Source organism: Hesperophylax consimilis, chromosome 3, assembly GCF_061612785.1.
Source record: "Hesperophylax consimilis isolate HC1 chromosome 3, BYU_Hcon_1.0, whole genome shotgun sequence".
NCBI lineage: Eukaryota > Metazoa > Arthropoda > Insecta > Trichoptera > Limnephilidae > Hesperophylax > Hesperophylax consimilis.
Window position 1 is genome coordinate 2,188,400 of NC_142838.1, and position 22,856 is coordinate 2,211,255.

At 34.4% G+C, this 22,856-nt stretch overlaps 1 protein-coding gene across 2 annotated transcripts in view; it reads right to left on the reverse strand.

The window, feature by feature from the left end:
• Window positions 1-22,856, reverse strand: part of LOC149424825 (agrin-like) — a 236,183-nt gene that overhangs the window by 190,841 nt on the left and 22,486 nt on the right. For both annotated transcript variants that reach the window (XM_089650820.1, XM_089650819.1), the window contains exon 3: window positions 8,814-8,846. In XM_089650820.1, coding sequence (XP_089506946.1) covers window positions 8,814-8,846 — 33 coding nt within the window. The remainder of the gene's footprint in view (window positions 1-8,813; window positions 8,847-22,856) is intronic.

The following is a 22,856-nucleotide window of genomic DNA, read 5'->3' on the forward strand; positions in this document are numbered from 1 at the left end:
CAGAATATCATAGTTGTTGGATGGGAAGTCTATTTTGATTCCAGTGAAGTATTTTTTGGTAGATTTCAGTAGCCTCTACAGTTTTGTAGTCTTACAACGAACCAGTAACCAAGAATCCATACATCAATTTACTTTACAGTTGCCAGCGATTCCTTTGAGTTTTCCTTATCTTCGTGACTGTTCTTATATTACTTGTTGTCAGGGATTAGGGGAAGAATAATCAACGGCTCGGCAAAACAAAGGTAAGAATCGGAATATTTTATTATCTAGACATTTTTTTATAAATTCATTAACATTGGCATCACGTGTGAAAAATATGAAGAAGTACTAAAGTAACACGAAGTATCGATGGCGCCTTTTTTGGTGCCTCATAAAATAATTTAATCTTAGTATATTATATTAACATGCCAACCTGTTTATTATTGTTCATCATCTTACCAAAGCTCACCTGTTGCATAAGTAGCATTAGATTGTATTTAACAAACAAAAATGTGTACCAATACTGCATCTTGAATCGATGCACTTGTACCAAGGCTTACTAATCTTGCACTTGCAGCAATTCACCATTAACTCAATAATACACTGTACGCCTTTGCTGTAGTTCCGCCACGACAATAATTAATCGGCTTTCATTGATGCTTCCGCTGGTCTGGTTACAGTTTCCCGGGAAACTCAAGCATAGGTATCTGAGCGAAACTCTACACATAATGCCTCTATAGAATAGTAACGAAATGATCTATTATACACATAACTCATTGACAGTCTTAATAACAAGCTCCTTACTATGGACAGGAACACAAAAAAGGAATATACAGGATGGACTAGGTATTTAATGAGACGCTGTGACAACACTGAAAACCTCAGATTATAAACAGCATTTGGGTGAGGTTCAATGCTTCGGGAAATGTAAAACTTGACGACTATAAAACGCTCATTCAAATCAGTTGCAAATGTTTTATCTTAATAGGAAGTAAAATATAGGTTTTTGGAAGGAAATGGAAATGGCTGACTACCAATAACATCCCTTGTATACTACACCAAGGGGACAGGGTTGCCATCGGGGAATTTAGGTGAAACACGAGGGAACACAATAGGCCTATGGCCTGAGTGCTTACTTACTGAGGGCTATTCAGACCATCTTCTATATCATAATACTAACATTATGCCATATTCGTATATGTATATATCAGACAACAAAAGATACATGTCTATCATGTACGTAATTTACTCTCGTACCTTGTAGTAACAACATTCATTGGAACTGCAGGAAAATTCAAGCAAATCTACAAAAACCGAAGATTCCAATCATTTTCAATGTGGAACTTTTAAATTTAGACTGTCGAAAACGTTGTATGAGCCGTACGTCTAATAAAATAATTTATTTTCTAAACTTACCTACTTTCACACGGTTTTTTCAAACCCTAATCATAATCGTATCGCTTTTTTATTTTTATTACCGTATATCTCATTTAAAAATCTTCCCCTGCAGTTTCGCTGTAAGACTGAAAGGTGATATATTACCATTGACATTCTAAAAAAGCGCACTGTGAAACGTTATTTGATTTTACAAAAGATTTTGAGGTTTTCGCATAAAAAAATTAACATTTAAATAAATTGCTTCCTCAATTTAGTTGAAAAGTTATCTAGAATTTTCCATAATGAACCCCTTGAATATCGATAATAATCTTACATGACAACATTAGTTCGTCCCTAATGCACAAATCAGTGAATAATAATATTCGATAAGGTAAATCCCGCCGTATCGGCTGCAGAATCTAACAAATGACTTATGGTCGATGTACCTCATCAGCATTATATTGGCTCGATTCTTTATGAATCGAATGGACGCAAGAATTACATTGTTAACAATCCCGAGCATAATGAGCTTCGTTCGGCATATTAAATGAATATTCACGCCACACTGAACGACCATATCATTTCGCTAATATCCACCAGAACAATAGGCCACTGTGCTGAACAATTTAATCCCAAACTGATTTCTAGCAAACACTAACAATGCTTTATAATTATACACTATTGAATCAACGTTACCCCCAATTTATTTCACAGTGTAATGCCGCCCCGACATGCAATAGTAATCTCTAATAAGTATTATATGTAAAGAGGCCCATGGGGAGAATAATGGGTTCGAGTATTAAATTGGGAATCGTATTGCGTAATTAACTACAATTTGTTGATTATTGTTTGGTTGTTGGGTCATTTGGACGAATCTGTATTTTACACCACATGTTCTTTTATTCCACCGCTGTTCCGAAAATACTCTCCGATACATGCACTGTTAAGTCTTATTAATTTTCCATACAAACTTTTTTTAATAGTGGTATTTGTTTTTATTTGATACAAGCTGACGTGTACTTGGAGTTGCTCGTGGTTATGAATGGTTTGGAGTAAAGCTTTGAGGTTGTGAATTCTAGTGTACTTGAAAACTGGGTCTATTTTTAAGTAGGAAATAATATTATACTAAAAAATGCAAAAGGTTACTTTTTATAAGTTTTTGTTTCACTTGATCACTACTGTAAAAAAAACTACACTTCGTATCTCATTCCAGTTCAGAGCTAATGCGTTAAGTCTTTATGGGGCGTCCTCGACTTCTTCTACAATTCAAACCACTCTCTTAATACTCGTGACACTTATCAGAATAAACTTTCATTTTTTTTCATAGCATCGTTTTCTATGATTCATCTTTTAAATGAGATTGGCTATATAAAACATTAATTCGAGTTTAAATTGAAGATGAGCTTTGTGGACATCGACTTACGACGGAAAATACTTATAGGGGTATATGATTAGAACAGCTGTTTTAAACTTAAGCTCATTTCCCGAATTTGGCTCTAAAAGATAAAGGAGAGCACCTAGCCCTTTTTTTGTTCGTTAGAGGCAAGTGAGAGCTTCCAGAACCTAAACGTGGATGATAAAACAAACCCTTACAATTAGTGGTCGTTTTTTGTAATAAATTAATTAATTATAATATGTTTTAGTCATTATCCCATAGAAATACAGCTAAAATAAAATAAGATTAATTATTTCAACAATGAAGAGGTTTTCGGATGGATAGAGTTATATGGATAAAATGGGGTTAAGCCTTAAGCGGGTATATTATTATATTATGTATATTTGTTGGATTATTTTACTAGCCTTCGGTTACAATATTTTCCTTTTTTACAGTATTGGGGTGCCGACACATTACTCAATACGCTTCAAAATGTTTTTTATGACACCATATCGCTCGCCGTACAATCCCATGCAGACCTGTCACACCTGACAGATAATGTGTTATAAGTGTGGGCGTGGCGACGATGATATGCCATGAATTGCTAGCCAGGGGATATTTGTAAATGATGCGACTCGAGAGGGGGTCAGATCAATTCAGAGAGCGCCGTGATCACGCGGCTGTTAGCTGTCAGTGCGACAGATCCCGTACAGACAATGATGTTCAGCGACAACTCCCCAATCGACCTGATCCGCTCTCCTGCCTTAAGGAGAGGAAGGTTGTAGCTTAGTGTGACACCTTAATATATAATCTGTATAGGACACGCCCAAAAAAGCGATGATGCGTATAGCGTTATGTGTCTTAGGCTTTAGTTACCAACTACTTAATATTTTATAGTAATCTTTGGATATCCTTTGTTAAAACTAATTATTGTTCTTGAACTCGGTATTATTACTTGACAAAATTTCACGGTAAATTAACCTTCTCATTGTTCCAAATCAATGTGGATTTTGTCATGCAGATCTAGTTTGACAAATCTTTCATTATTTGAAAACTATATATCAAACAGAAACAGAACTCAGATAGATTACATAATATCGACAAAGTATGCCATAAAATTCTCTTAGTTGAACTGTGTAAACTAGGTATTAATGAAAAACTATTATAGTAGTTTGCTAGTTATCTATCTGATATAGCTCTACTTGTAAAAATAATTTCTTTCCTCTCCTCTCCGGTGTACCACATGTGTCTCATTTAGGCCCAATTTAATGTTTACTGTTTTTAAATGATATGGTTTACATATTAATGTGTTACGTTTTGCAAACGATTTAAAAATATTCAAAATAATTAAAACCGCAGAAAATTTTATTTATCTACAAAATAACTTAAACTGGCTACTTAATTGGTGATCTCTTAACAAAATGTATCTTATTTTTTTATTTATATATATACGCCTAAAAAGGCTTTTACATAGAAGTGATACATGATGCAGTGTACATAGGAAAATATGTATTATACAGGAGATATTGACAGTAAATAGATGTAATCCATTTTAAAGAAGGTACAAAATACACACTTATTAAATTGTGATTACAAGTATAATGAGAAAATATTAAAAAATATGAAGCAATATTAGTAAAACGTAAGAGTAACATAAAGTAGAAATTACAACAACACTACATATAAGACAAATCATTAAAACTAATTTACCAACGCTACTCTAATTTGTAGGATTCAACAAAGTGTTGGTGTAGATTGTGCTTAATTCTATATATGGAGTCAATAAATAAATCAATAGCACCCCCATACTTGTTGCCCAGATCATGCATCCTATTGGTCAGTGAGTGTGTAAGTAAGTGTCAATCAATAAGATTTTACAAAATAAGTCAATATTTATTTAAGTTTTATTATTGATGACAATATTAGCGAGTCCTAAACGAAAATCTGGAAGAAAAAAATCAGAAAAAGATACGGTCACATCTAGGAATCGAACACAGGACCCTTGCCTTGCCGAGGCACCGCTCTACCAACTGAGCTAATTGGATCTTCGGTCATATTTAACGGTATCAGACTTCGAATGAGAACTACCAACATTGTCTTCATTTTTCTCACCGCACATTTTTATTGGCAAATATTTTTATGTATGATGTTATATTATGTATTTCAGATTTTCGTTTAGGAATCGCTAATATGGTCATCGATAATTAAATATTACAATTTGAGGTTTTACTCTTTAAGTTATTCCAAAAATAAAAAATTATTTAAGTATTTATCCATATTAACTCAATCACTCAACTCTCACGTCTGTAAATGAAATTAATGACCAGGGCATACATTTTAATTTTACTTTACATCCCATTTAAACGCAATTGATATGGGAATGAAAATGCTTGGTTTCATCCTTCAAAATTCGAGGTTTTAGGAATATTTCAACCTTGAAAGTTTTGTACATTTGTTTAGTTCGAAGTCAAGTCAAACATAACTATTCGATATGGTCATTCAATTGAAAAAAAATCAACATATATTTCTAAGCCACATTCATTTTAAGTTGGGTATTGGAAGCATAAACTATAATAATTTGATGAATTAATTAAATTTATTAAAACTCTCAGATCGAAGGATTATATTACCAAACTTAATATTAATGTTTCTCCATTAATGGAGGACTGAACTGAACGCAGTTGGCGCTAACAAAAAATTGTCCAAAGAATCGAAGCTAGCAGTCCACAATGGAGTGCTGATACCTACCCTGATGTACGGAAGTGAGGCATGGATCTGGCAGAGAAAGTAGACTGAATGCTGTAGAAATGAGATCCCTAAGACGTATGTGTGGTAAAACCATGTATGATCGTGTGAGAAATGTGGAGATCCGCAAAAAGTGCAAGGCTGATGTAAGTTTAATGAGTAAGATCAAGAATGGGACGCTTAGATGGTTTGGGCATGTAGAGCAAATGAGCGAAGAAAGGAGTGTAAGGAGAATATACGATGCAAATGTCAATGGTAGCAGAAGTCGGGGACGCCAAGGAAGACATGGCATGACCAAGTGAATCAGATAATTGAGTCGGGCCATGTCAAGAGTCAGAATAATAGAAGAGTATGTATGAGACGATGTATAAATGCGAATGAGGCAAGGAGTGTGTGCCAAAACGGTCTATCCTCTCTGCCTACCCCTGCGGAGAAACGGCGTGATGGTTAGTTAGTTAGTTAGTAAGTTCAAAATTGTAAATAGTATATAGATAGCCCAGAATTACTTGACCTCATTTAACTTTATATACCTACGAAAGCGACTCGTTCCAAAATCATGTTTAAATGAAAAAGTACCGAGAATGAGCATTGCAAATAATCGCTCGTACCAAGATTACATGAAATTATTGATGTATTTGCAGATGTAGCGGATCTATTTAATTACACGGAATGTAGGTACAAGAAGGCTATACTATAATATCTTTTCAACCAATACTAATCTCACCCAAGTCTACTTATAAGTTTTGCATGTACATGTACCTATCTCTTACTGAGTTCTGTTAATTTTATACTTTTTTATGCCATTGTTTATAATTTGTTGTATATTTATACCGTTGATATTAAATAAATAAATTACACAGTATATTGAATATGTTTTTTTCTTGATTTATTTGCGTAGGATTATTTTCCCAACAAATCTGAAATAATTCGGACGCCGCGGTCTTATGAACGGTTTCTGAAACAATACCTTAGGCACACTTCAAATACGCCAAGTATCATAAAATGGACATTTATCCTTACGAGTGTTCCCGGGAAGCTGAAAAGATTTACTGATGGGTTTAAGAGAGTGAACCGACCAGCGACCAGGGGTACAAAAGACAGGAGAGGGGAAAGCGCGATGGGGAGAAGCAATAACACCCCCGCAGTAATGTTGTGGGCGCAACTTTACTTTTATCATCTAAGCCGACCCTTTTTTTAAGCTTTCGGGGCAAATTTAAAACAAACTCGATTTTGCCCAACAGCGCACTGGTATCTCCAATCCTGCATAATATTGAACACCGTAACGTTTTGTAAAGTGAGACATTTTTACGCAAAAAATATTGAATTTTTGCCCTTCCGTAATGGTCTATCATTTGTTACTTCAAAATTAGTTTTGTATCTGAAAGTGTTTTGCCTTTAAACCCGTATAAACGTGTTCAGGTCTTTTGTAAACATCATATTGATTTAATAAAGTTGAGTATAGTACCCAATTCAAATAAAATTTTAACCAATGAGATTTTTAATTAAAAATCTTATTTTAATATATATTCAAACTATCGTAATAACATAAAGACCTTTGTAATATGTGTATCTTTAAAACCGCCCAGCCGATTTCAATGATACTTTGTGAATGTGTATGGTAGGACCAGATATGTGGCACTGTTGTTGAGATCTTATTTATATATTTTTTTATTTTTTTCAACGCTTTTGTTTTGTTTTAGCTTTATAATCCAAAAATACTTGCAACCACAAAATAATTTTACAAAATTTATATATAAAATTAATACATCTCTGCATCTCTCCCCCTCCAATACGATTTAAAGAATTTTTAATAGAAAAAATGGTCGCAATTCATGTTTAAGTGGTTTAAGCTTTATCTATTCATATTGCCAAAAACGGAATGACCAAAAAAAAATTACTAAATCGCCCAAAATTCATTGCCATTATTTAAAACAACAGTACTGTTTAGACTTAAGATTCAATCTTTATTTACCTCATTTATAACATTTAATTTATCCATTATCAATTAAGAATTTTCATTTTATTTATTTCACTTGAATGTGAAACATATTTATTTTTTTTACTTTCTTTTATTCGTAAAATATATTTTTATACAGTTTTTTTACATGGTTTTCGACTACCACACTAGACACATGTCCGTATTATGGTAGTCAATAATACTTATACATACATCTAAAGTGTTTTCTATGGATCGTATTTGTACGGCAATCTGTATCACTGAGAAAGACATATAATTCAAGGCAGTTTTAAGAGCACTGAACAATAATCACAATCTGCTGAAATGAAACGTCGAAACAACATCTACGATGGATGTGACTTGCCCATATATTCTATGTATGTCACAATAAAATGGGGTCTATATAGAAGGCAGTCTGTGACAGAAAAACGTCTGCTCGGGCCCATAGTATATTTATAAATATTAAATTTCAATAATCTAATTCATTTTCATTTATTTTATCTTCCCAAAAAGCTAGTATTTGTATATTAAATGAATACTTTGTATTGAAATCAGTCTTCAGTGTTCAAAATAAAACATCCAAAATATAGTTTTAGAAGCAGAACTACTCTTAAAAACATATACAAATACTTTCCTCCTTCCTATTAAACATGCTTTAATTTTTATACAACAAATAAACCATCATTTACTTATCATTAATGGTTGTTTATCAGTTGTGTAAAATTTTAAACACGTTTATTAGTAAGACCCAGAGAGTTTTTAAATAATAACGGCCTTACTAAAAAAGGGGTAAAAATTTTATTCAATTGATAAAAGACCGTGAATGTGAAAACCTTAATAATTGAAACGGCAAATAAAAAGTAAGAAAGTTGTTTATCTGCGTGCGAACAATAGCATACGTAGAAGAAGCGCACATAAGTCTGCACAAAATGGTTGTTGTGAGAATTTTTTTAGTAGTAATAATTCGAAATTGAAATTGTACACTCTTCGTAAAATGTGTAACAAAAACACCGTTTAACGGTTGTGGAGTGATTTTTTATTAGTAAGACCATAAATATATTAATCCGTTGGTTTGGGTATCTGGGATCCGTTATATTGTGTGATATTTATTAAAAAAAATAATAAAATTTTTGATAGAGATTTTTTAATTTATTTTAACAATGCCATTAGAAGGTTTTCCTTAGGTTGTTAAATAATAATCTGTAATTATTGCCTGAAAAGGTTTGTTGTGAGGTCCTTAGGGAAATTGAGACTAATTGCATTTCAAACATTTATTTAGAGACTGTCTTCAAAGATAACCATTTCTTGGGTATAATAACAATTAAGGTGGAGAATGGGTCTACTTTGTAACTACGTAATTTAATAGAGCGGGAATCTTACCCTCAGGAACGGCCGTGGGTTTGAAGTTCATATCTGAAATTAAACCAGTTTACCCTGTTAGATATGATAATAATTGATTGTACAATTTTACATGAACAAAATATAGCGTAACATGAAAATAAACATAAAAACTGAAATTAATTATACAAATAAATAAAGGACCAACTTTGTAAGCTCTAATGAAATTATAGTTAAGGGTTTTATGTAACAGGGAAAAGGTTTTTCTTTATCCACTTAGGTACACATTTTCAGAAAAGTTTTGAGATTTCAACAGTTGTTTGACACTGTGAATAAAGTTTTTTTCGTAGATAACGAGGCTGGAAAAGAAATCGCAAACAACAGGCCGTGTCCACAAAAAAACTTTTCCAAGCCTTGATTGCATGACTTATGCGGTAAATTATATGTTTTATTACAAAATTGCAGTATAACTTCGTTTACAAATTATATTGATTTGTTTAGCCAATTTTTCTCTCATCGGAGATTCGAAGTTCCCGAAAGGCCTAACTTCCCATCTTCTAGTCTCATTTTTCCCTTTCTACTTTCTTCAGTTGTACAATAAGGAATTTGTTTCCATTTTTAAAAAAATATCAAATTCACATTCAAATTTATATACTGGCATTTTATTGAAAGTTCGTTTTCATGGTTAAATGAATTCCCCAATTTCGAAAATTTTTAAGCCCGCCAAAATGATCGCAATCTCAGCGGTAAGAAGCTGAAGGGTGCGTGACCTCAACCGTGCGCAGAACGTCCCGTAGTTAGTGCATTTTGTATGGAGGTATTTTATTCTTTAGTAAGGAATTCCGGTACATTTTTTATCAATATTTACCGTCTAACCAAATTAAGTGTATTTTTTAATGTCAAAGTTTTATACTGAAATTAAACGTTAACGTTAGTTATATTTATTATTCTCGCCCAAAACATGATAAAGCCCGTTCACTGAAGTCTACACGGTATCTGTAGACTGATGTGCCTACGGAGCTCACACCGCGGCAATACAGCGGGTTCTCGCCAGTGGGGTTATTGTCATTGCTTTTACGTTATTTTGAAATGAGTTCCAATTTACTCATTTTTACAAAAAACATTAAATTGGCATGTGTTTAGGTGATTTTAGTCACAGTCGCGCTATTTGTTTTAAATGCATTATATTATGAAATAGCATCAATTTTACCGCTTTGAATTTAACAATAACTTCTTAAATGTCAGGAGATACTACGTTGTAAGTTAAAATAATCAATAAAACTAAAAAGAGAATCTCAAAAACATACCTAACAACACAATACAAAATTGTATAGCGACCTCTCCCTCTCATTATCAAAGTTCACAAGTAAGAGAAAGAGATGTTTAATTATTACGTTGGTCAAACTTAAAATGGATTAAATTTTACATCAGATTTCGTTCGACCAATCATAGAATGTATACACAGTAAAGCTTTTGAATTATTTTTGAACGATTTATTAATTCTGTGAGTAAAAACATAAGTACATATATTCAGAATCCGTGTTTTTTGATCTACATGAATATATTTTTCACAAGTCTAAATATGTTTTACTCAATTTCCTTACTAGCCCCAAACTAGGCTACGAACAGTTGTGACTTGTGCAGTAGTAAGAAAACTATGTTATTTTGAAATCAGACCGTAGTGCCAGTTGATTTGTGTGCAGAGAATTTAGTAGTGTTTTTGAAAAAAAGTGAGAAAGGCAACGAGAATTGGATGAGAAGATGAAGGCTTTAAAGTACCTGGCCCTTCAGATCTGGTCACATAAAATAAAAAAATCTATTTCAAGCGATTTTTTGTTTCTGGACAGTGATCTATCAGCTGGCCGATACTGATTCCAGTAATTCGCACTTAAGAAGTTCAAAACCTCTAAACTCAATACCACGTAGCTTATCGCTGAGCCACGAACGTCGTATTCACTTTGCTTTAATTGTGCCGAAGTTCATGCATTTTAACTGATTCAATTAATCTTGTAAAAATTCAATCTCCGCTCAATTTTAAGGACAAAAGCATGCGAATGTGTTAGCACGACTTTTTATTAGTTTAAGAAAAACAGTTGAAGCTTCAATTCGGCATGGTATCTTGGATTTTCCAATAATTTTATAATGTCGATGGACTTCGTGTTTTATGGCGGAGGTACAATAATTTATTAAACAGTAAACAAAAATAAAAATTAATATATTTTAAAAGAACAGCAAGTGCTAAGAAATCAAGTCAAATATGTGTACTTGTACTTGTTGTATGTATTTTAAAAGTAAGTACAAATAGTGCCCGTTGTCAGGCGGCCGCAGTTTTCCCAGCGGCCACAGGGGGCGCTTGACACGGAAATGTAAATAAGGGACGGTCACGTGACCAATCGCCGGCGCAAATCTCCCCCGCCCCTCTCCGCCGGCGGGTACTTGTCGAAACTTATAGTGCCCAAACATAGGAAACAGCATTAGCTCGTGGCTTTTGACCGAATGCGCCTGATCCCTCCAACAGTTGCGCCAACTCCAAAATTACAAAACCACCCATCACTTTTCAGGCACTAGGCAAAAGGCAGTTTCATTACCACTGCAACATCTCCACATAGTTGTAACAATTCTACGTTTTCTTTGATTTGCCTCACTGACTTTGACTATGTTTTGCTGAACCTATACCAGCAATATAACAATGACTGGGTTCAATGAAGCTATTATTCAAGACAATAATGTATTGTTTGAATTTTGAATAATGTTAGCAGATTTTAATATTAACTAATTTAGCTCTCTAACGTGCAAGATGTTATATGCAACTGATTTGTAAGCAAACCAAACCAGGTTAAATTATTAATTTTATCATTAAGGCATGTTAGTTTAAGGTGCTGCCACTGAGAACTCCGTTGTAACATATATATATTTTTTTAATATTAACTCCACACAGGAGGCCCTGAAGAAAATAATTTCCCTCAGGGCCTATGACATCTTTGGGGATACTGTGTAGAGGGTCTTTTAGTGGAGAGGAAGGAGTGAACATGGGTCTTGAAGAGTCCCATGTTGTAGGAGAGAGGAAACACAGAGGCCGGCAGTTCGTTCCACAGCCGAGCCGTTGAACATAAGAACGAATCGTAGAAGCGACCCGTTCTCATGTGACAAATGTCAACGGTGTACAAATGTTGGGCGCGCGTTTGGCGTGTATCCCGACTACGCACCGGTGCCGAAGGGATCAATGACGTTAGTTCCTCAGAGCATCTTCCATTGTTATACCGATAGAACAAGGACAGCATACCTACCTGACGCCTGTGCTCTAAAGATTACAGTACATTTGTTAAGATTGGGGAATCTATCAAACGGACCGCCCGTTTCTGCACAGAGTCAAGGGTTTTTTTCAGGTATTTTGGGGCTTCGGACCAGAGATGGCTGCCAAATTCGACAGTAGGGCGCACTTGCGATTTGTACAGGGTCAGCAGTTGTGTACTATTAAAGTATCTGCGGGCCCTGTTCAGTACGCCCAGCTTCTGAGAGGCCAACTTTACTCTGGCTTCGATGGAGCCCCCGTACCTGAGCTGGTCACTTATAGTTACACCAAGCATATCAATGGAAGGCCTGTTCGTAAGATTGCTTCCGAACAGGCCTATATCTGTTAAATGCATAATTTATTAATAAGAGAGTAAGTATAACGACGTTAAAATTCAGTGTGGTGGCTAAATTATAACACCTCTTTGAAAGTGTCTAATTAAATAGTGTAAAAAAATATAAAATTTTGGAAATGTACCCGAACTTTTGTTTACACGATTTGCGATATTATGCAGTTATGTTGTTTACCCAGCCAGCAATTCACGCGCCTTCGTTAAAAGAACTAGTAATTCGTAAGCAGATTTTATTTTCGAATACCGAATAGTGATATTACAATGCGAGTTGCTTGTATACTGTCATATTTATTTATTGACAAATCATCGAAAGTAGGACCGCGCTCTGCACATTTCGGTTTGTTCACCTTTCCCTGATTGGCTCGCCTATTAATTTGGATATAAAATCACGTTTTATACACTGAAAATTTAACTCCTAGAAGTGCGCTTTGTTCCGATTTGAAGTAAAACTGATATGTGTTGACTCCTAGGCCAAGCATAAGCTAATGAAATTGATTCTATAATATGTTCAAGAAAGAATTTCTGTTTTAAAAAACTGTTTGAACTATTTTATCCGAAGTAAGGTACCTCATGGCGGGCCGGATCGAGAGACACCGTTTGAGGGAGGCCTTTTGACCTCATCGGCCGGACTCTCTTTACCCATCGCCTTGCACCACAGTTGAATGGATGGACTTACACGTTCGTCACTCCTGGACGCACTGACCCCCAGTTTCCTACTCTCATACTTTTTTCCTTCTCAGAACTTCCTCTCCCTCCGTTCCTTGAAAAGACCCTCCACGCAGCAACCTTTAAAATGATACAGGCCCTGAGAGAAGTCATTTTCCTCGGGGCTTACTGCTTACTGTATGGAAATGTAAAAAAATACTAGAGAATCCAAAAAATATATTTTTAAATTTTTTTACCTTTTTTCTGTAAAAAAACATGGATCAGCTGATATTAATCCCGAAAATATTCAAACATTGAACTTGAAAACATAACCTCAAATCAACAAAAGTTATACTAATATGATGCAGATGCACTAGTTTTACGCTAGTTTCCGGATACCTTGTCTAATGTTAATAATGGTTTTTATTGTTTAGCTTCTCCTCTTTTCAATACCATGAAATAAAATTATATTGAAATTTCTCAATAAATGGCGTTAGTATCAATGAAATATCTAGTCGGGGTCTCTAGCTACAAAACGTTTTTTTGTTTTGAAAACGAAAATATTTTGATTATTTGTGGTAATATTATAGCTGGAGCCTTTAGTCAGTCACAAACAGTTAGCAGTAGGTATCTAGATATCTGTTCGAATAATTTCTATTGTTCCTGGCTCCCAGCGGATTAGCCGTGGGTGCGAATATTAAAGGTGAACACAGTTGTTGGATAAAGCTTTGGAAATTGAGTCAACCGAAAGTAATTCAGACAACGCAGCATTATATTCGTCCTGTTTGACCCTTTGGTCCATTATACGGGAAACTGATTGTCTTTTACTGAAAAAATGACACGTCACGCTGCAAACTGAAGGCAAATCTAATGTTAAAAAATATTTTTGTTGAAGAGCAAATTGTAAAATTTAAAAATATTACAATTTGTGATTTACAAGACGCCTTCATAAATCTTGAAAGTTCTGCCAAAAATATGAGTCTTGTAGTAAACCAGTAGAAGACCAAATACATTGCCGTAGGATGTACCCAACAAACCCCATCTCTCGTATGTGGAAGCCAAAATTTTGAAACGGTACCAAGATTCACATACCTGGGCTCCCTGATAACAAACAATAACAACACTACAGAGGAGATCCAGAAGCGCATCGTGAATGCAAACCGCTGCTATTTCCGCCTACAAAAACAAATAAAATCCAGACTGCTTTCCAGAACCACCAATTTATTAGTGTACAAAACACTTATTAGACCAGTGCTTACGTACGCAGCTGAGACGTGGGCTCTAACTAAGAAGAATGAGCGAGCACTGGATGTTTTTGAAAGGAAAATTTTGAGGCGCATCTTTGGACCGGTTCTAGAAAATGGATTTTGGCGCAGACGTTATAACAATGAGTTCTATACTCTGTTTAAGGAGCTAAACGTCACAAAGTTCATAAAACCGGGAAGACTTCGGTGGCTAGGTCATGTGGAGAGAATGACCGAGCATCAAGAACCAAAGTCCCTACTGAGCTCAAGACTTATAGGGAGAAGGAGCCTGGGAAGGCCAAGGTTAAGATGGAGCGACAACGTCCTCAAAGATTTGTCTGCCTTGGAGCTTCGAAACTGGAGAGAGCTGGCGCGGGACCGAGATGAGTGAAGGAAGACTCTTGAGGAGGCCAAGACCCACCAGGGGTTGTAGAGCCAAAAGTGATGATGATGATGACAATTTTTTTTATCTTTCTGATTTTTATGTTTAAAATTTTCGTTTGGGTTTAAATATACCTACATAATAAGCTTCAATAAAAACAATAACAAATTTTGTTCACGCCACTATTTAATAAAAATTAAAAATTTGTTTCAAAACCAATGGTTTGTTATTTACTTAATTAAATAACTCTGCGCAGTGATTTTGCTACTATTGAAGAAATAACAAGCTTCATTTAGAAAATTTTATAATTTAAACAAAAAACTGCTACTTTGAATTAAATAGGTTTGTGTATTATGGAATTATGCAAATAAACATTGGTCAATATTTATTTATTAATTATAAACGCCCTGATATGGTTTCATATTTACTGCATGATACAGAGACAACAAAAGTTTTTTATGTAAACATCAAAAACAACATTTTGTTAGCTACCGCCACAGAGCCTCAATTAGAGATGCTACTGGGTAATAGAGGAAACTGGTTCCACTATTAGATAAACGGTGCGCGTAGACTGTATTCGGCAGTTTTAGTTGGAACGTTGGGAGTGTTGGAGGTTATTTGAAGGTTTTTTTTAAAGCGGAGACGGTTTACACGTAGTTCCCGAGAGCACAAGTCATAGGCCCGTTGTGCTATCTCCCATTTTACCGCAATCCTTTCAACAACCCAGTTCTTTTAAGTTCACCAGGGTTGTCATTTGGTATGTGGCTATGTCTTCTGGTTCTACTGTATATCTCTCCAGGTATCTGCGCCTAGTTCCCACCAGGGCAGGACATTGGCACCATAAGTGAATTGGAGTCTCTTCATCCTCTTTACATTTCCTGCATCTATTGGTGTTTTCTACTCCCAATATCTGCATGTGTCTCCTAAGATGACAATGTCCCGTTAGCAGTCCTACCAGTTCCCTCAGCGAGTTTGTCCATATCGAGTAGTTTCTTGGTTCGTCTAGGGTCTGGTTCTTTTATGAGTACTTTGGATTGTCTCATTCCAGGTGACCTCTAGTTGAAGGTTAGTTGGAGGTAAAAAAGCAGAACTTTTGTTTTCGTTACATGTCTCATCCAAATATATCGATGGCAAGAACCAATAAAAAACTAAAATTAAAAAAATGAACACAATACGTGGTAGATATAAAGTTGCATTTAAATGTATATGAAATATAAGAAAAGAGAGATGGCATAAAACTGATAACATAAGTTCATAGTACTTAATTTACAAGTGAACAACAATAAACATCACTTTTGTCAGAATAAACGTAAAATAAAAAAAAATAAAAACATTTTCTATGGAATATTGTTATTATCATATGTATAATGTCAACAATAATTAAAGTTTAAATAATTTTTTTTTCCTCAAATAATGTTAACTGCTAACATTTAATTTTAAGACGGTTGTCAAAATAACAATGCGTTAAAAACTTTATTTTTTTTACATTTGCAAACAATAATCATAAAAAGTACTTAGAGCAACATACAAGTAAGATATATTTTCGATATTTGTTATGAAATTGTGAAAAAATCATCAAAGATAAGTAATCATCGATCGATTCGAAAAATATGTTTATCGCAGCTTAAAATATTATTAGTATTCCGGATTACGTTCTATAACCACGCGCCGGTGATGTAAAATTTGACAGGAGCAATAAAAGGTGCCCGTTTATATTTTTTCGAACGTACTCCGTTTTACAGCGGCTACGGAAAGAAGGTGGGTACATTAGGATCTCTAAACATTTCCATATAATCAATCTTAAATTTACATGGAGCTGTCAAATCCACGCCATTTTCGCTCGAAGCGAAGGCGAGGGAGAACGTAGGAAGACTGGTGACGATGCGGCGTCGAAGCGAGCGAAGGATATTATTTCAATTTACGCCTTGTATTTTTTCCTCCCATTTTGAATTATAATATAAATAACCTTTTTTCGTATTTGAGTTTCATTCAATGACAAACAATATTTTCAATGAATAACAAATCAGTCAAAAGATGAAAAAACAAAATTTGGTGCAATTCGAAATTTACAAGGATTTTATTTTTTAATACAGCCTCAAAATAACTGCATTGAAAAAAAATCATTTGATATACAAAAATTCCAATCATAGATGTACAAGATAGGAAGAATGGTATTTTAAGAGATTTGAAAGGAAATAAACGTTAAATATTTCATTTCTCTTTACTTACAGCACATTAGCTTTAAGATTTGCAATGTGCTTAACGTTTCTAATTTTGAATATCAACCAATTATAAAATAAATAAGCGGTCACTAAGTCACATAACAAATTGAAAATTGCTCTCAAAGCCGAAACAGCTGTCACGAGAATGCATAATACAAAATTGTTAATTTCGGAATAGAAAAATAATTTGAAGCACTTAGAACTTTGTTTATTTTTAACCCAAGATCAATTTTTTTTGATTTTGGCAAACCTAATTAAAATTCTATTTCCAAAGTCCAGTGTGAATCCTAAAGCGTATCTAATTTTTATTTGATTTTTTTTTACATTCGTTGAAAAGAATGTAACCTTACTGGAATACCTCGTTCTCAGGTCACATTGACATAGTCATTTGAGTAAATTATTAATTATAAATTTGATCAAGTTTTTTTAGTACCTACGTTAATTTTTTTTAAAGTAATTTTTGTAAACGTTCATAATAAAGCAAAATAATAGAAGAAAAACATATCATTATACAAGAAAAAACTATGCTGGTAAAACAAACAGAAGAAAACATAACATAAAGATAATCTTTGTTAGGTTGCAACATTTTATCTATATTCTTCCTTCCGTGTCCATAATCCATATCTTAATACTTCTTTTAAAGTTGGTTATTTTTTAATGGTTTTACTGCAAGAGGGGGGATTTTAAATTGTTTTAAAGAGAAATATTGCAAATTTCTTGAAATGTATGTTGTAATGAGGATCTTATGAATCAACTCGACTTTGTGTTTGCAAAATTATCCTGGTTTTTGAATGCATAAATGCATATTTCAGTAGCATAACATGCAGTGAATTAAAAACATAGTCTGTAGGGGTTTTGATGGGGACTCAAAGTATTATTATTAAGGTAATTTATTTATTTAATATCAACGGTATAAATATACCATAAACAATGATAACATGTCACAGTTAAAAACGTAGAAATATTTAAAAAAAAAAAGAATTACAAATATATGTGGCATTTGATTGTGAAATGACATTAGAGATTAAGTAAACAAGAGATACAAGTACATAAGTTTCTATAGTGCAAATAAGGTACAATTAATTTAAATTAATATTGATTGAAAAGATTTGATAGCATAGCCCTCTTGTACCTACCTTGCGTGCAGTTAAATAGATCTGCCACATCTGCGTATCTATTACTAACTTCATGCAACCTAGGTACAAGCGAGTGTTTGGAATACTCAGTCCTGATATTGTTGCATTTAAACAAAATTTTAGAACGAGTAGCTCTCGTGGGTATATGAAATTCAATGAGGTTAATTAAATCAGGACTGTCTATACTACCATTTACAATTTTGAACATAAATATTAAGTCGGATATAATTCTTCGATCTGAGAGTTTTAATAAATTTAGATTTTTCATCAAGTAATTATAGTTTATATTTTCAATGGGAATACCGAGTTTAAAATTAATGTGTCTTAGGAATTTATGTTGAATTTTTTCGATTGAATCTGAATGTAATTTGTAGTGGGGGGACCAGATCGAGGAGTTATATTCGACTTGACTACGAACCAGGGATGTATACAAAATTTTTAGTGTTGAAATATTCTTGAAACCTCTGGAATTTCGAAGAATGAAGCCTAGCATTTTCATTCCTTTATTATTAATATTATTTATATGCGATATAAAGTTTAATTTAGAGTCGAAAGTTATCCCCAGGTCATTAATATCTTCCACAGAGGTAAGGATTGAGTTATTGAGTTTATATGAATGAATAATTGGTTGATTTATTCTGTAAAATATTATTGAATAACACTTATTTATGTTCAGATGAAGTTTGTTAAGAGAACACCAATTAATTAACCTGTTCAAATTATCTTGTAGACAGATACAATCTTCAGCGCTTTTGATTATTTTAAATATTTTTAAATCATCTGCGAAAAGTAATGCATTAATATCTTCATCAAATATATTTACAATATCATTTATAAACAGTAAAAATAATATTGGGCCTAAATGAGACCCCTGTGGTACACCACTGGTAGCTATAAATTGATTGGAAATGAACAAATTGATTTTTACAAGTAAAACTCTATCAGTTAGATAGCTAGCAAACCATTCTAAAAGTTTTCCGTCAATACCGAGCTTACGTAGTTTGATCAGGAGAATTTTATGGCATACTTTGTCAAAGGCCTTGATAAAGTCCGTATATATGGAATCTACTTGAGTTCTGTTAGCTAATGCGTTTGATATATAGTTTTCATATAACGAGAGATTTGTCAGAGTTGATCTACCCGACAAAAATCCGTGTCGATTCGGAACAATGAGATGGTTAATACATGGTGAAATTTTATCAAGTAATAGTTTTTCAAAAAGTTTAGGAATTACGGATAGCTTACATATTGGTCTATAGTTAGTAACATCACTATTATTACCCTTTTTACATATAGGAGTTAGATAACAACGTTTCCAAATATCAGGGAAGCACCCTGTGTCAAGGGATTGATTAAACAATAGAAAAATCGGCTCAGCCAGTGAAGTAATGCAATATATCAGGATATTGGGATGTACATTATCAGGTCCAGCCTTTTTTTTTTGTCTAGGGATTTGATTTTACTTATAACTTCGTTTAAATTGATGTGTATGGCAGGGATATGTATACTCTCGCTAAGCGACGAAGGTGGTATATAATTGTCTGGGATATCTTCGTCATAGACGTTTTTAAAATAATCAGCAAAATAGTTAACTTTTACATTCATGTCAGTACTACTCTTTTCTTTGAAGTGCATTGAAAGGGGTATACCTTGTTTGTTTTTTCTAAGAGAGTTAACGTGAGTGAAAAAGTTTTGTATATTAGAAGGTATAGAGTTTTCGATTCCATTTATATAATTGAAATATGAATTTCTTGATAGTTTTTTACATTGAGTTCTATAGTTGTGAAATATCTTGTAGTCGTTAAGAGAGTTCGATTGTTTAAAGTTTTTGTGTGCAATTTTTTTACAGATAACTAGGTTAATTAGCTCGCCACTGAACCATTTTGGGAACTTCGCTTCCTTGAAGTGTGAAAGTGGTACAAAGCTTTCAATGGCCTTATTAATAATTTTGTAAAATAATTCAAGATTATAGTTAATAGTATTATTATGGTGAAGAAATGACCAGTCTTCATTTGCAAGATATTGATTCATGTTAGAATAGTCAGCTATGGAGAAATTATAAGTTAGGTTAGGAAGAACAGTTGTGTCATCTGGTGAGTTATTAGTAGTGATGGTTATGCTTAGGGCGGGGTGGTGGCAGTCTAGGGGGAGAAGCTCGTCAGCTGATTTAGCAATATTGACTTGATGTAGAGAGAGTAAGTTTGTCATATCTATTATTTCGCGGGCATTTTCTGGTAGGCTTAAGTTGTTATAAGACTCCTTATTCATCCAATCAATGCAAGGGGTATTATAGTCACCAAATAAAATTGTTCTGGCATCAGGGTATTTATTTTTAAAGGTTTCGAGGTCATCTATGTGGTTTCTGTAGACTGTGATATTGGATCCAGGAGGAATGTAGACACATCCCAGTAGAATTTTGCCTGATTAAGTTTTTAGTAAAACGAATACCTGTTCCCCGTCCAGATGTTTACAAATTAATCGAGTGGATGGCAGTAATTTTGTAACGGATATAAGAACTCCTCTTCCTCTGGTTTTATTACTAGTGGCTGGATTTCTGTCAAGGCGGTAGGTGTTGTAAGATGAAAATCCAAGTTCCTCGGTGTGAATATCAGGATTAATCCAAGTTTCGGTAAGAAGAAAAACTCCAATGTGTTGGAGTAGTGGAAGAGTAGTTTGTAGCTCTATGAGTTTGGTACGGCATCCTCGGATATTTTGGCCGTATCCGATGATGTGTTTGAGTTTTTTGAAGTTGACCTTATTATTGTGGGCTTGTTATTCATATATTTTATTGTTAACCCAACTTCTCCTCCCTTTATCCGAGTTTCCAATTCTTGGCGGAGGTCCGACAAGAATTTAAATTGTAATTTCGGGAGATACGCACACAATCCGTATGAGAAGGAAAGGAATAATGAAAAGCAGAAATAACATGTTTTAATACGTCATAATTATATGAGTAGTATCAATAATTATATACAATTTTACTAATAACAAAATAATCGTGACATATAAAGCAGGTGTATGCATATTTACATATATAATAATTATTCGTGTGTGGTTTAAAAAAAAACATAAGAACTTCGTTACCCGTAAGAATTTGTTTTTACTATGGTACATCTATTTTAAAATGTCTTTTAAAACTAACAAAAAATTAAATAAATTTGTTTTGACTGAGGATTGAACTTTCCTTCCCGAGGACCGGAGTCAACCGCGCTATCTTGCTAGATGCCGATCACGAGGACCGGAGTCAACCGCGCTATGTTGCTAGATGCCAATCACGAGGACCGGAGTCAACCGCTCTATCTTGCTAGATGCCGATCACGAGGACCGGAGTCAACCGCGCTATCTTGCTAGATGCCGATCACGAGGACCGGAGTCAACCGCGCTATCTTGCTAGATGCCGATCACGAGGACCGGAGTCAACCGCGCTATCTTGCTAGATGCCGATCACGAGGACCGGAGTCAACCGCGCTATGTTGCTAGATGCCGATCACGAGGACCGGAGTCAACCGCGCTATGTTGCTAGATGCCGATCACGAGGACCGGAGTCAACCGCTCTATCTTGCTAAATGCCGATCATGTAGGACCGTCGTTTGTTTCGTATATTAACTGTTGTAATAACGTCAGAAAATAATGATTTGTCCGCGTATGTATGTATACGTGATTGACATCAAAAGATGATAAAATGAGTCTATCTGCCGAGTGTCAGCTCGACCGGGTGTCGGGAAGTTGGTTTATTTTCACCTCCAAGATTTGCATTCGTTCACTATCGAAAACAAAAGTAAAATTTAAATTTACAAATAATTAAGTTATGTAATTAGTATTGTATATTTCACTTCTTGTGTCCATTTGTACGAATATACCATTTTCTGTTTGTTTCTAAATGGCCAAGCTCAGAGTCATTGAACTCATCTTTCCACAACGCCACAGGTATTTTTTTGATTAACCCTACAAAAAGGGAAATTAATTTCTCTAAGGGCCTATGTGTTCTTTTGGAATGGTGAGTGGAGGGTTTTTTAAGTAAAGGAAGGAGAGGAAGTTCTGAGAAGATAAAAGGTATGAGGGTAAGATAGGAATCTAGGGATCAGGGTATACAGGAATAACAGACATACGAATATATCTTTCCTCGCTGCGGCGCCAGGCGATGGGTCGAGAGATCAGTTGAAGAGATCAAAAGGCCTCCACAAGCCAGCCTCTCCCAAAAACATCTCACTCAATGAACTCAGACACCCCTCCTAAATGCCTGGACTTTCCTGAACTCGTAAATTATTTAAGAATTCACATACCTACAAGGCCAACCAGACAAAACCATTTTTTTCATTTGCCCGCGTGCAGAACCAACCTTAGAAAAAATTCATCGATCCCCCGTATATGCGCGCAATACAACACGCAATTTAACAATATCGATATTCTTAATAATACTCTTGTGAAATACCGAAACGAAGTCAAGCGAACGACCACAAATGTTAATTAAATTAATGTACAGTTATAGAAACGGTACAACATGAGCATCTCCTGTCCCCATCCCATCTTCCTCTGCCTCTTGCCCTTTCCTATTCCTTCTTCCTTCTAATATATTTATATGATTTTTTTTTTCTTTTTCGTTAATTTCATTTTCAGTTAATGGTTATAACCAATTACAATTTTGTATTATATCATATTAACCAACATTAGCATAAGAAACTATTTTGGCTTACCTCATATTTAACCTCTTGTATAACTCATCCTGTATAAAATTGCTGTTTGTTTCTTACAATAAATAAATAAATAAAATCACCGAACGAAGCGAACCACTTGGGGTGACATCTTGCAGAG